Source organism: Notechis scutatus, chromosome 2, assembly GCF_049901735.1.
Source record: "Notechis scutatus isolate UNSWTSFEM ecotype Mainland chromosome 2, rNotScu1.2, whole genome shotgun sequence".
Classification (NCBI taxonomy): domain Eukaryota; kingdom Metazoa; phylum Chordata; class Lepidosauria; order Squamata; family Elapidae; genus Notechis; species Notechis scutatus.
Window position 1 is genome coordinate 149,860,628 of NC_142010.1, and position 16,069 is coordinate 149,876,696.

The following is a 16,069-nucleotide window of genomic DNA, read 5'->3' on the forward strand; positions in this document are numbered from 1 at the left end:
TTATTATCTTGTAAACAATTGGCAAATCAAATAAATAAAAATAAATAAATAAATAAATCTCTTGCAAGGTGGTAAACTAAATATCAAAGGGAGGAATTCTAATACAGTCCTTTAAAAAAAATAAATTCCTGACGTACCAGCAGTTTGGAAAAATTCTATCTTATAGTTCTGCATTTGTAGCTCAAGATCCAATACAGACACGGAGTGGGTCTATTTTGATACCTAAGAAATGGGTTCTGGTAATTTAAGAGGAGACAATTACTTGCTCTATTGATAATGGCAGTGTTCACACAACAGACCTAATCCAGGCTTAGTAAATGATTTTAGTTAAGGTAAATCCCAATTTCATTTGGCTTAAGGCATTACTAAAGACTGAGTCTCAGTGATATGAATATGCATGGCTGGAGATTTTGTCTCAACAGGGCATAAGATACTTGCCATTGACTTTTTTTCCTTCCTAGTTTATATATTTCTCAAGTTAATATCCTATAACTCTGAGGTTACTGTGGTGGTCCCACATCTAAGTGCTACACTGTGATTTGGAAACAGCCAAACCTGACCAGGTGCTGCCACCTGGTTGAGTATACAGACACAGAAAATTCATTAAGTAAGTTATGTGAATGTAGCCAGTGACATTAAAGCTGGGGCTTCAGATATCCATGCAAAACCAGGCCAAAGCAACACTGTTCCAGCAAGTGTTTGTCTCTTAGGATGCTGCTGGTACAGGAGGGTTTTTATTGTTGACTGCTATTTATAAATGTTGTAATGCATTTTGTAAAACCTTCTTGTACTCTAGAGTTTGTTAGGATTGAGATGAGCTATCAATATTGTGAAATAAAAAGGTGTGTGTGTGTGTGTGTGTGTGTGTGTGTAGTGGCCAAAAAGTACTCTGGAATTGTTTATTCTCAGACACAGACACACTTGGCTGAGAATAAACAATTCCAGAGTATTTTTTGGCCACTATTGTACCATAGAATGAGTAGGCCGATTCATACTCCATTATCTGCCCCCACACACAGTACAGGTAATCCTCAACTTACAACTATTTAGTGATTGCTCAAAGTTACAGTGGCACTGAAAAAGGTGACTTTTAACCATTTTTCACACAGCCATTGCAGCACCTCCATAGTAACGTAGTCAAAATTCAGACACTGGATAACTCGTATGTATTTATGATCTTTGCTGTGTCCCGGGGTCATGTGATCACCTTTTGTGACGTTTTGGCAAGCAAAGTCAACGGGGAAGCCAGATTCACTTAACAACTTTGTTAATAACTTCAGTGTTTCACTTAACTGTGGCACGAAATGGCATGGGGCAAAATTCACTTAATAACTGTCTTGTTGAGCAACAGAAATTTGGAGCTCAATTGTGGTTGTAAGTCAAAGGACTACCTATATAATGAAGCAAATGACAAGGACAAATATTTCAGCAACTTAGCCAAGCTTCATTACTGGGCGTTCCTTTTGTTAAAAAAAAAAAATAGCCATGAAACTGGGAGGAAAATACAAGCTACCCATTTACAGCTATGACATTCCACAAATAGATTAAAAACAATCAAAACTAAAAGCAGAACACATCCATTCCAAAGAAAATCAGTCTTCCCAAAATGTCAGTAGAGAGCCAGAGTCCTCTCTAACTTTCCCCCAAGAAAGAAAGGATATATAGAATAGCTCAGAAAGAAGATAAAATAATGATTTCCTCTCAAACTTGACTTTTTATAAGGGTCCCAGTGTGATAAATGAGAGAAGGTGATTAAAAAAAACATGGCTCTGGTGCAGTGGTGGGATTCAATTTTTTTTACTACCGGTTCTGTGGGTGTGGCTTGGTGGGCGTGGCATGGCTTGGTGGGCGTGGCTTGGTGGGCATGGCAGGGGAAGGATACTGCAAAATCCCATTCCCTCCCCACCCTGCTAGCCTGCTTTCCAGCTCCGTTTTCTTGTGCAGGGCAACAAAAGAAGATCCAGCCAATCAGCTGGGATTCGGGAGCCTGTGAATAGATGGGGGCGGGGCCAGTCAGAAGTGGTATTTGCCAGGTCTCTGCACTACTCAAAATTTCCACTACCGGTTCTCCAGAACTGGTCAGAACCTGCGGAATGCCACCTCTGCTCTGGTGGCATATATCAATATTTTGTTAGATCCAGCTACAGCAAATAATCTTTTGGACCTGATAGACATATTAGTAGACCATCGAGCAGACCAGCCATGGATGATCTTAAGGATTGATGAGGAACGTGGAGAAGGAGACTATTCACAAAATGTGCAGCTATCAGAAGACAAACTTTCCAGATATTGATTGACTTTGAAGTTATTACATGTTTCCAGCCCTGATTCCTAATAAACTGTAATTAAGATTCATAATTCCCAGTCTTCCAAAGGCTTAGGTGACCCTTTCCTTCTTGGAACTTAAAATCCTTAAACTCAATACTGTAAAGGTTTTGTCATCCATGGGGTGTGGTCACTGAAGGTGGAACTCTTGATCTATATCAGTCTCTTCCAGACTGCTGCTGCTTAAATATGTTGTGGCTGCATCTCTCAGACAGAAGTAGTGCATCCCAAGCCAACCAATCAGATTGGATTGGATTGAATGCATTACTAAAACAAGGAACTATGTGAGTACAAAAGGAGACACACATTTGCATAGAAATTGGTGTAAAACTATAAAGAGTGTAGGTGTGTGTCTGTACTGTCTTCTGCCTAAGTATTGTTGGTGAATAACTCCAAGACCTTTGCCTTCCCTTCTTACAGATCTTTACTTTTCAAGTGAACGTGCACAGCTTGTACAAAAGCTGCCTTTTGTACAAAAGGGACACAGCCATTTGTGCAGTTTAATCAACATGGACACAACCATCTTGCTCAGCTGTTCCTGGAAGGAGTGGGAACAGTAAGCAAACAGAGCATATTGTTCGTGAGGGTTGTTCCTCAAAGTAACATTTGAATACCAGAACAACTGTTTAGACTTTTCAGGTTGCACAATAGGGTCGTCCCCCCTCCCCCCAAGCTCATAAAAATGTCTCCAAGTATCTTCTTTTAAGTTTTTGAAATTTGCAATATTTTGATGGCTGTGAAAACAAACAAACAAACAAACAAGGGAGATGAATGACTGAGCAATGAGATTCTTAGCTTCTTGCCAGGCTCTAAAAGCCAGCTGCTGATCTCATAGATGGTGAAAATAGCTTGAAAAATGTGTTGTCCTTTGGACCATCTTAAGGTGCACCTCTAAATGAGGTTGCTGTATGCTTAAATTAGTAATTGACATTATTACATCCTTCATAAACACACCGAAGTATAAGTATGATATAGAATGCTATTTGCTTCTCTGTGTCTAGGCAGTTGTACACAGAGCAAAATATAGCCAATTATATTTACCTATTGTTGTTCTTGTTGGCGCCAAGAAAAAACACATTAGAATCAGTCACAGCATCTAAGCGCCAGGTTCAATATTATGAAAATATAGTGGCTAATTCTGGAGGAAGTTGCACATCAATCAGAATAGAGCTGGAAGGGATCTTGGAGGTCTTCTAGTCCACCCCCCTGCTCAAGCAGGAGACCCTATACCATTTCAGACAAGTGACTGTCCAGTCTTTTCTTTAAAACCTCCAGTGATGAAGCACCTACAACATCTGAAGGCAAGCTGTTCTACTGGATAACTGATTTCACTGTTATAAATTTTCTCCTTGGTTCTAGGTTCCTTATTTCCTTTATTAGTTTCCATCCATTGCTTCTTGTTTTGCCTTCTGGTGCTTTGGAAAATGGCAGTGGTGGAAAGTAGTAAGCAGCAGAAAACTTGCTTGGCCTTTCTAGAGTCAGGATTGATTCTATCCCCGTTCTTCCATCTAATATCAGGTTAACACGTTTTGCTAAATCGGGTTTGTTGACTTGTTCACAGTAGGCTGAGCTCATGGTAAAGTACTATCAAATAAATCACAGTACAGCTTTGAGCAATGTTTGCATACAACTGAAGATATCCCTGGATCTACTTGGCTACTTTAACCTTCTGGAGGGCCTTTATAAAGAAGTGAAACTTCTTCAGGTCATCACTGGAGATACTATTTGAGTTATGGTGGCTCTCCCAGAGATATTTTTAATTGACAAAAGTACTTGACTTCTTCTCACTGGATGGAAACTTAGATCTTCTGTATCAAAGGGTAAAAAGGAGGAAGAGGATCCAGTGTAGTTCTTTGGACTCTTATTTGCAGTTCAGTATGAGGCTGAAACCCAGCTTTCCTGTCCAACTTGCTTCCAACACTTCAAATGATGCAATGGCTGACCTCAGTGTCTTTCTTCCTCTTCTGACTTACTGGTTGTGAAGACCACAGAAACATTTCATCATGGCGAGTCCCCAGCTTTTGGGCTGTAAGGGGGACAGACTGGGTTAATAGACTTGTGGATTCCCTCTGAATCCTGTTTGCACCTGTATATCCTGAAGTCCTGTTTGACTTGGAAAAAAGTTTTGATTGGGTGGGGGGGGCAAGGGAGAAAGCAGAGGTAGAGACTATTTAGAAGACATTATAATATTTTCCAGTATGCCTCTCTAAAGATCAATTCATTTTCACAGAAATGTGCAGATGGCCCCAATCTATGACTTGAATAGGAAAATTGTGAATAGCAATAGCAGTAGCACTTAGACTTATATACCACTTCACAGTGCTTTATAGCCTTCTCTTAGTGGTTTATAGAGTCAGTATATCGCCCCCAGCAATCTGGGTCCTCATTTAATGACCTCAGAAGGATGGAAGGCTGAGTCATCCTTGAGCTGGTGAAGATCGAACTCCTGGCAGTGTGCAGAGTCAGCCTGCAATACTGCATTCTAACCACTGGGCCATCAAAACTCATGCTTCAAGCAATAAAGGATTATCTTCCACTCACTCTGTCCCTTATATCAAAAGTGTAATGCAATAGATATGATATTCTGATACTGGGTGGATATTGATCCGGAGCATCTGCTGAACTTTATTGACCAAGTGTGATTGGACACACAAGGAATTTGTCTTGGTATAAATACTCTCAGTATACATAAAAGAAAAGATACATTCATCAGGAGTCGAGAATCATAAGGTACGACACTTAATGATAGTCATAGGGTACAATAAGCAATCAATCATACTAGGAAAGAGTCAATATAAATTGTAAGTATACTAGCAACAAAGTTACAGTCATACAGTCACAAATGGAAGGGGATGGGTGATGAGGAGTGATGACAAGATTAACAGTAATAGTAGTGGAGACTTTGTAATAGTTGAACAGGGTTGAGGGAATTATTTATTTAGCAGAGTGATGGCTTTCAGGAAAAAACTGTTCTTGTGTCTAGTTGTTCTGGTGTGCAGTGCTCTATAGCAGGGGTCCCCAACCACCGGGCCGCGGACCGGTACCGGGCCGTGGAGCACTCTCTACCGGGCCGCAAAGAATTTTTTTTAAAAAAAATGGCGGCTTTCTTCACCTTCGGTGAATGCTGCTGGGATCGGGGATCAAGGACACAAATGAAAGAAGGGGAGGAGGAAGCAACTGAAGCCTGTCCTTCTCTCTGGGTCAGCTCTCTCAGTCGCTCTCTCGCTCCTCCACCAGCCCAGGAAGAAACTGCTTCAAAGAGGGGGCTTTCCTGTCGCCGTAGCGCCTCCAAGCGCCCGTTTCTCCCCACCCCCACCCGCTGCTCGCCCGCCCGCCCGCTGGTTCAACCCAGTGCTCTGTTCTGCCTGCCTGCCTGCCTGCCTTCGTTAATGGTTGAATCGGAACAGCTTCGGCTGAGTAAAAGAGGCGAATAGTTATTATTCTCAGCCAAGCTGCTCCCAAACAACCAGAAACTAAGGCAGGCAGGCAGGCAGGCAGAACGGACACTGTGGATTGAAGACGCGCGCGGCGGGCGGGCGGGTGGGGGGTGAAACGGCGCTTTGGAATAGCTGCGGCGACAGAAAAGCCCCCGCTCTTTGAAGCAGTTTCTTCCTGGGCTGGTGGAGCAGCGAGAGCGAAGCCTCCTCTTCTCTTCCCCACCCCCGGTCCTTGCAAAATTTTTTCTGCTTGAAACCGGTCCCTGGTACAAAAAAGGTTGGGGACCACTGCTCTATAGCATTGTTTTGAAGGTAGGAGTTGAAACAGTTTATGTCTGGGATGTGAGGGGTCTCTAAATATTTTCACAGCCCTCTTTTTGACTCATAAAGTTTACAGGTCCTCGATTGAAGGCAGGTTGGTAGTAATTGTTTTTTCTGCAGTCCTAATTACCCTCTGAAGTCTGTGTCTGTCCTGTTGGGTTGTACAACCAAACCAGACAATTATAGAGGTGCAGATGACAGACTCAATCATTTCTCTGTAGAAGTGCTCCAATGTGTGGTTCTCAGTGATTTATGCAATACAAGTCTAATGTTGCTGGCTGGTGATTTCATGCCAAGGAGCTTTTCATGCATTTTTTAGTTCTCCCAAGTTGAAGTATTGCAAAGTATATAATTGTAATATACTGTACATATATGAACTAAAATTCTTTACAAGGGTGATTGTGGGTGGAATAGGAGTGAGAATCTGGAGTCCAATCTTCCATCATGGTTTGGAGATCTTTATATGTTCTCAGACAATTCTTGTTTGCAGAATTGAAGTGGTGGTGACAGCCCTCAAGATCTTCTCCTGAATTGAATCTCTGTTCCCATTTCAGCTCATTTCCCCAGGGGTTGCTAAAAGCAACAGAAAGGAAGTGGTAACTTTCTAGATGGACAACGGACAATGCGTGAATTTACAGGATCCTAGTTCCAACTGAGCTGTCCAAAGTATAAGGGAAAAGACAGCATCCTCTAAATTCTGGATCACCTATCTGCCTTTGGGAAAAGCTATGATGAGAAATGGTATGTGGATGTTCCTTGGCCCAATATGTAAAGGCAAAGCCCCAGCTTTACCCATCCAGTGTGCCCAATACACATAATACACTACATTGCTATATAATAGTTACCATAGAGCAGTGGTGGGATTCCATTTTTTTTTACTACCGGTTCTATGGGCGTGGTTTGGTGGGCATGGTGTGATTTGGTGGGCGTGGCAGGGGAAGGATACTACAAAATCTCCATTCCCTCCCCACTCCAGGGGAAGGTTACTGCAAAATCCCCATTCCCTCCCCAGCTCACTAACCTGCTTTCCAGCTCCATTCTCCTGTGCAAGGCAACAAAAGAAGAGACAGCCAATCAGCTGCGACTCGGGAGGCAGAGAATAGATGGGGGCGGGGCCAGTCAGAGGTGGTATTTGCCGGTTCTCCGAACTACTCAAAATTTCCGCTACCGGTTCTGTAGAACCGGTCAGAACCTGATGAATACCACCTCTGCCATAGAGGCAACAAGACAGCTTTCCAGAGGCATATTTTCTCAATGTTGTTGTTATTTCCAGACCGTAACTGAGATATCGCTATTAACCTTTGTGAGTGTGACTCATTTCATGAACGAGATACCACCATTGCTTCTTGGAGCAGTGAACTAGAGAATATCAACAAGAGTGAAGTTCCAGCCCAAGACCTATTCACTATGACGTGGCCCCCACATGTTGCAAAGGCTCAATTACCTGGACTACAATTCCTGAGAAGTTTACAACTGAAGACACAACACCCAGACGAAGGAACAACCTGTGTCTCTGAGAAGGGATACCCAGGAGATGAAACCCAAGAATGTGAAGGTGCCCCCTAAGACCTCAGCACACGGACTGTTTTGTCAGGAAGCACCCTATTGTTTCTCCTGTCATACGCTGCCATCACTGCAGAAGTGAAACCTAAGAGAGAAATGGTGGCGGAAGAATGAAGGTAGGGCCTGGGATGGAGGTGTCTATTGTGATCTCTCCTTGAAGGTCACTATGAAGAACCTGTCAATCAAAGCAAGTTCTAGACATTGGAAACCCATCCTGGGCAGCAGTGAATTGGTGGCTAGTAGCTTTGCTGTTCTGAAGGAATGTGTTTGCTTAGATTCTGTACCTCAGGGTTTTTTGTTTTTTTCATACTTTTACTGTGAGGGCAAATTCCCCTTTAGAAGTTGTGAGTGAAAAACCCACCAGCTTCCTAAAGAGCCTCTCTCACAATATCTGCCTCTGAAGGACTGGAAGTTGTTTCCCTTTTTATAATGCAAGATAACGGGGTGAGGTGGGGAGCCTTAGCTCTCCTCCTCACACTGGGCAGTAAAGACAATTTCATAAAATGGTCAAATATTTTTTAAAGCAAAATCTAGATTATTTGTGCATGGAGATTCGGAGAAGAAGATTGCTGGATCCATTGGAAATGCCCACATGTGGCAGAGTGAGTCATCCATTCATTTTTCTCCTAGGTTCCTTACACTTTGATTTCATTTACACATGCTACATGGTTCAGTGGTTAAAGATGCTGAGCTCATCCCCTTAAAAGCTGACAGCCTGGATTTGAGTCTCAAGTTCCGTGTGACGGGGTGAGCTTCTATTACTTACCCCAGTTTCTGCCCACCTAGCAATTCAAAAATATGCAAATAGCAATAGCACTTAGACTTATATACCGCTTTATAGTGTTTTCCAGCCCTCTCTAAGCGGTTTACAGAGTCAGCCTATTGCCCCCAACAGTCTGGGTCCTCATTTTACCCACCTCAGGATGGAAGGCTGAGTCAACCTGGAGCCTGGTGGGATTTGAACTGCCAAATTGTAGGTAGCTGGCTGCGGCAGAAGTAGCTTGCAGTACTGCACTCTAACCACTGCACCACAGAGGCTCCTGTATGCAAGTAGATAAGTAGGTACCACTTCAGTGGGAAAGTAACAGCATTCTGCCCCTCAGTGTGTAGTCATGCTAGCCGTATGGCCATGGAAATGTCTTTGGACAACGCTAGCTCCCTCAGCTGAATACTCAGCTGAATACTGTCCCCTAGAGTTGGACATGACTGGACAAAGGAAACATTTATCATACCAAGGCAATATGGGCTGAGTTCAAACATCAAGCGAAGTCATATTTTATACATATGTAGTACATGACCCTTGGATTATGATGTGAATCCTATCCGTCGCAAATTCAAGGAAGTTTAAATAGAATTGTTCCTAGTATCACTCTGTTGAATGAAATTGGAACTATTCTATTTCCCCTGATAGATTTTTTTAAAATAAATGACATTATTTTCAAATAATAATTGTGTATTGAAAAGGGAAACAGGAAAAATAAAAACGGTAAGAAAGTCCAATCACAAGGGTCAATTTTCCTTGAAGACCGCCCCAATATCCCTCGAAAAAGGTGCAATTATTTCAGATTTGTCCTGCAGATGGCAGTATAAACCATCCTTGATCTTGAATAAATAAATAAATAAAGACCGCCCCAATATCCCTCGAAAAAGGTGCAATTATTTCAGATTTGTCCTGCAGATGGCAGTATAAAACAACTTTGATCTTGAAAAAAAAAAGAAAGAAAACAGATTTTGAACAGAGACCAGGGATCTCTGGAATTCATAGTGCTGTAGGCTAGATTGAGAAGTCAGACATATATCCTGGATGAAGCCAATGGCAAGCCACTTCTGCCAAGGAAACTGGGAGTTTGGCTGGACTTCTTTCGGATCTGGTGATTTTCATTATTGACTCTGAACGGGGTAACTTCTCCCTAAATCTGACTTCGGGAGGCATACAAACCAGAGGTGGTATTCAGCAGGTTCTGAGCAGTTCTGGAGAACCGGTAGTAGAAATGTTGAGTAGTTGGGAGAACCTGCAAATACCCCCTCTGACTGGCCCCACCCCCATCTATTCTCTGCCTCCCGAGTCCCAGCTGATCGGCTGGGTCTCCTTTTGTTGCCCTGCACAGGAGAACGGAGCTGGGAAGCAGGTTAGTGGGGTGGGGAGGGAATGGGGATTTTGCAGTATCCTTCCCCTGCCACGCCCACCAAGCCACACCCACCAAGCCATGCCAAGCCCACCAAGCCATGTCCACAGAACCGGTAGTAAAAAATAAATGAATACCACCACTGATACAAACCCTTAGTTAAAACAAAATCACAACTATGAAAACACTTTAAAAGAGATTGTGGGAGACACTCATCGAAACATAATACAACCACTGCTCAGACTCCCCATTAGATCCCCAAGGTTGCTGAAGAACCACGTTTTCACAGACTTCCAAAAGGTTAAAGGGAGGGTGGAAGGATTGGCCTGTGAAGTTGCACCCTTTACTCCATGTTTCCAGTAGTTAAAGCCTAGGCTGCAAAACTCCCCATGATTTTTAAAGCAGAAAACAGTTACTTCTCGTGTCTCTTAATGGCCATCAGGATTTATGCAACTCAGATTTGGGTGCTCTAATTTAACATTTTGATGTATATTAAACAGAGTCACCTGAAGTTTTTTTTAATTGCATTGTATAAATAGACATGTGGAATGAATCAAGGTTTATTTTTAAAAAAATTATCACAAAGTTTCTTTTGAGTTCAATCACTGTTAAAAATAATTTCATGGACATCAATTAAGGGATCTACCAATTTAAAGGAGAGGGGGGTCTCATCTTAAATCCCCTCCCTAAACTAGTAAAATGACAGTTTACCCTCCATGCTATGACTTTCCCCAATATCTCCATTACTCACATTTATACTAATGCAGTTTTGTTAACTATGATTTATTGAATAAACCAAAACTTTTTGGGGACACATTCTTAAGTTTAAAAGATGTTTTAAGAACAATGGGTGGCACAAATGCTATGCTACAAATAAACAAGCTACACAGTGACTTAGTTCACACATTGATTAGCAACTGTTTTAATGACAGTTGGCTGAGTAAGCTAAAAACAGATTGCATATAACTTAAGCCATGTGTTATAGTGGTGGGATTCAAACATTTTTACTACCAGTTCTGTGGGCGTGGCTTGGTGACATGGCAGGGGAAGGATACTGTTCCGTCCCCATTCCTGGGGGAAGGTTACTGAAAAATCTCACCCCACTAACCTACTTTCCAGTTCTGTTCTCCTTTGCAAGGCAACAAAAGAAGACCCAGCCAATCAGCTGGGACTCAGGAGACAAAGAATATACGGGGGCAGGCCAGTCAGAGTGGTATTTGCTGGTTCTCCAAACTACTACAAATTTTCCCTACCAGTTCTCCAAACTACTCAAAATTTCTGCTACCGGTGCTCCAGAACTGGTCAGAACCTGCTGAATACCACCTCTGATGTGTTACAAAGTAATCATGGGTTCATATACTAAGCCAAAAGGCAACTAGGTCTTATAATGGATTATGGTAGTGTTTGAATTAAATGTATGACTTAAGGTAACATGTAAATCTAGACATAGATACAATTCAACAAGATGGGAGTCATTTGGGATTCCTTTAGCCTTTACCTATAAGAAAGAGCTGTATGTGACACAAATTAAGTATGTGTGCCTATTGAAGGTTTTCTTACTGATTGCATAAGTGCAAACCTCAAGTCATGCTCATTGCATTAAGTTTAATGCCTTTCACTCAATGGTGGTTTAGCAATGTGAACTCAAGCCATTGTGGTTGGCCAGTCCTGATGCATGCCTGAACATGATGCATAATCCCAGTCATTCTGGGTTAGTCAGCAAACCACAAGTCTTAAAAAAAGCTACAGCAATAGAGAACCCACCTTATAGAAAAATTCATTTAAAATCTAGTTTGGGGGTGGGGGGGTCAGTTAGAAGGGTTTCATTGAACTGTATCATTCCCTGGATGCATCTGTCCTAGCAATGAAGCTTGAAAGAATGGCCTTGTTTAATAGTTTAGAAACTTCTAAGAAGAAGAATGAAAGGACTATTTTATCTTCAAGAAGATATGGTGGCTCTGTGTAGCAAACCAGTGATTTCTAAGGAAAATGTCTCCCACCCTTTAGGATTGTTGTCCCTTTTATTCAGTGCACTGGAAGATAATCACCTCACTTGCAATCAATTAGCAATGGCCCATGCTGGCCTTTGATTGGTAGATACACTGAGCCAGGCATATATGAAGGCCAACTGGAGCAAGAATACCTATTCTTTTATTCCCCCACTCTCCTCAGGACTCACCTTGTGGCAGATTTTTTGGTGGTAAGTATTTTTATGAGGGGATGGAGTGTTTTTCTTTCTTTCTTTGACTCCATGTTTCAGGCTAAACCAGGTTTTAGCTTAGTGTGGAATGTGAACTTGACTATTGAGCTTTGCAAACTAGAGTCTCTTGAGGAAACCCTGCTAATAGTAGTACTTAAATAGTGGCTCAGACTAGTACGTGAATCCTGTTTTAGATTTCTGAGTGTAGTTCCCCCCCCCTTCTTTAAAACCTGCTTTAGATGTGTTTTAAAGGGGCCTAGAAGATGACCTTAATATTGTAGTAATCACACATTCTTCTGATACTCTTCCACCTGTATGAATGTGGAGTAGAAGTGTGAGGTTTGGCTCCTTGCTGAAACTCAAAAGACTTCCTGCCTCGTTTCACACCATCACTGAAAGAAATTGGATAGACGTTGCTCTGGAATGGTATAGGGTTTCCTGCTTGAACTAGAAGGCCTTCAAGATCTCTTCCAATGCTGTTACTCTGTACTTCTGGAGAACATCTGAGAGGCAGCAAAAGCTTGTCCCTTCTCTGGAAAAAGCCACTGAGGATTACTTCCTTCTCTAGTTGGCTGGAGTTCCACAGCAGAGCACATAATCTAGCATTACTGAGTGGTGTGAAAATATCCAAATATTGCATCCCCTAACTCAGAGGTCTCCAAACTTTACAACTTTAAGACTAGTGAACTTCAGCTCCCAGAATTCCTGAACTAACATGACTGGAGGAGGAATTCTGGGAGTTGAGGTCCACAAGTCTTAAAGCTGTCAAGTTTGAAGACCCCTGCCCTAACTGAGGTAGGGGTAACAATATTGGTAATGGGATACTTAAAGGCAAAGGAGTTCCATTGCATGTTTGGTTACTGTACTTGTACCAGCATAAACCTATCTCCACTGAACAGGTTAATATTCCCTATTAATTGCTGAGATTATTTTATATGTAGAAAGGTAAATGCATCCATAATCTTGTACACTTTCCATGGGGCCCTTGGGAGAGGCTGTCCAGCTGCATAGGAAGGAGAAAACAATAGGCAGAAGAATCAAAAAGAATGGGCAAAAGTGAGAGGGAAAAGAGAGCTGGATATTCCACTTTTATGCCAACATTGAAGGAAAATACTTTGAAGGAAAGTATAGTTGTTCCTTCCAGGACAGACAGCTGTTGGTAGCTTGCCCTATTTCTGCTAGTTTTCAGGGTGCCCAAGTGGCAAACTGCCAAACTTTTCCAGACTTTCAGCTGTTTCTCAATCGCTGAAAAATTCCAGTGGGTGATCTCTGTTACATGAATGTGATATACTCTTTTTCCCCCCCTTTCTTCTAGTTTGGAAGGGACTTGCTGCAAGGACCACAAAACTTTTAAAAGAGTTAGCTTTGATAAGAGTTAGCACTTTACAGAGGGGTTCAGTGTGGGCTGAAGCCTTGATGGGAGGAGCCAAGAGCTGCATTGCACTAGGTGAAATGAACTTGGGTTCATTTAAAAGTTGTACCTTAGGAAGCAAAGTAGGCAGGAACTGGAATGGAGAAGTCATGGGCTGTTGCCTGTCTGCCAGGTACCCCTGTAACATCTTACTGTCCACATAACATGCATGTGGCACTTCCGAAGATCATGTAAGCATCTGAAAGACAGTTGTGAGAATCCACACTGCTAAATTATTGAAGGCACAGGCCCTTGTTAAGACTCATTTTAAAATACCAGTGGGATGACTACATAGAATGTAAGGAAGCCTTGAGATCTGACCCATCTGAATGTTGAGGAAGGAAGTAATGATATTGTCCTGAAGCCTGAATCGGCATGAGTTTGGTGACTAGCTGAGCCGGACTATTTAGTCTTTGCAAAAAAACAACAACCCCACCCCATTATGATTTATCAGTTTGCACTCTTAACCATTTCATAGTTCCTCATTCATCAAAGACCAAGTCATTTCAACCACTAGGTCCCTTTTGGGGGCAGATGGACAACTGCCCCAATAAACGATACCTTTGAAGTATAGCTCTGTATTTGAAAGGAGATGGATCAAAAAATCTCACTTAAGTGGATTCCATGAATCAGCCAAACATAATTCCAAGGGGATTTTTTTTGGGGGGGGGGGGTGTTTCCCACTGACACTGGGTTTTTGAGCTATTGGTGTCAAAGGATGGTCAAAAAAAGTGTAAAAGTGTAAAAAAGTTCATCAGTTGTGAACTATAAATAACTAGATTTAGACACTGTACTGTGATTTGACATACTTAACATTGGTGGCTGGGTTCACAAACCAAAATCAAACCAATTGGAAGCAAAATGATATTGCATTGGTTAGGAAGATTTGGATCTTCAATCTGACAAAAAAAAAAAACACTTTGTGCCAATTACAAATCATAATGGCTGTAGATGTTTTAAAAATGCTTTGAACCTTCTACAAGTATGACTATAGCACTTCTCTGCCATTTATTAAAGCAGCCCAATTTTTATCAAGCTTCCCCATGTACCTGAAAGTAGGATGCTGCTCTTTAAGGAGTCTCCCAATATCACTCTTAAACTTAGTAGCATTTTTTTTTTAGACTTGCATAGTTCCTTCCAATGTCTGGCTTGCTTTAATGAATTGCAGAGATTGTGCTCATATGAAGTCAGAAACAAATTTTAAATGTACACTATCCTATTCAAATCAATTGGCCTATGCCACTTCCCACAGGATAAAGCCAATTGTACCACTTTCGTATCATTGGCATGTTGTATGTTGGTAGAGATTTTAAGACTGGAGTGGTAGCGATACTCTCAATATGATCAAAGCCTATGCCTGAATTAAAGTCACTATGTTCCTGTTTCAGTTAATGGCTTTCCAAGTCTGGAAAGGCCTGGGCCAGCTTGAAGCCTACCTTGGTGCAGATGAAGGGGTGGCTTTCCAGATGGACAACAAGATGTACTGGGATTCACTGGGCAATGGTTCACACTGGGCTGTGGAAGGCGTACCTGAAAAGAGAAAGTCAAGCAAATTTTGGCTGATTCCAGCACCATCCGGAAGGGTTATGTTGAAAAACTGGCTAGGTTTGTTTCTTGCTGCAGTGGATGTACGTTCAGAAAAAATCTTCCCCATCCAACCTGTTCAGTACTCAACAAAACCATCCCTGAGTTTTGAAGTGTATTTCAGAGACAATATGGTAGCCTTCCGGGCCTCCAATGGTCTCTTTCTGTGCAGAACGTTTAGAGAATTCGATGGCCTGGAAGCAGCCAAGTTCTTTCCTGATGAGACCTGTCTTTTTCTACCCCAGATTGGAGATATTGATCTCCCAACTTTTGAAATCGTAAGCGTGGTCCCGAATGACCTTTTGCCAATCCAGTATCATTGTCATTTTGTGGATAAACACATCTTCTACAACAGAAGTTCGAACTCAGTCCTGCATACCTTTGGCCTCAACTGGGTGACCAACTCCACCGACAGAGTGATTTGGCAGCACCTCTGGGGACTGGGATTGCCTTCTTCCTGCAGTTTCAGGATTGAGGATGCAACACCCATTGTGAAGTACACACACAGCAATCAGCAGAACTTTTCTCTGGTGAGGTCAGTTCTGGAGATCATAATCAAGAAGGTGGAGGTGCCTCCCAGTACCAAAGCAATAGCAAGCTTTTGGGTGGATATAGTGCATAGTGTGGTCGTACCATTTCTTGCCACAATCCAAAAAGTGACACCCTGTGGTGATGTGGAACGATTTAATGAAACTGGAGCGTGGAAGGGGATGGTCTATAAGAACCTTCGAGTAGACATTGCAATGGAGCCTTTGTGTGAGCCTTGCATAGGCATGTGAAGTTGTGGAAACTACTCGCAGCCTTCCATGATAATTAGGAGCAGCCCACTTCCAAAAAAATATGGCTACTTGGATTTTATAATGCATTGGTCAGTGCTCTTGAAGGATGAGATTACCTCACGGACTTGGTCCCACCTCTTTGTAGCTTAATAGAAGGCCTCTTCCCTCACTGGTAATTCTTTTTAATCTCCTGCTTTTAGTGTACAATAAAGGTAGTTCCCCTTTTTACTGAAAGAAGGAGTCAGAGTTACACACTTCACAGTGTAAGCACAATAACAAATAAAATTTGTCAAGCTTCTCTTTGGTACCCAAAAGTGTCAGGA

The 16,069-nt window shown here is 42.1% G+C and overlaps 1 protein-coding gene across 1 annotated transcript; it reads left to right on the forward strand.

The window, feature by feature from the left end:
• The first annotated feature begins 14,756 nt into the window (after positions 1 to 14,756).
• On the forward strand, positions 14,757 to 15,832 carry LOC113417833 (uncharacterized). Its single transcript, XM_026676418.2, has one exon. The coding sequence runs from the start codon at positions 14,757 to 14,759 to the stop codon at positions 15,744 to 15,746; it is 990 nt and encodes a 329-aa protein (XP_026532203.2). The 3' UTR covers positions 15,747 to 15,832.
• Positions 15,833 to 16,069: the final 237 nt, after the last annotated feature.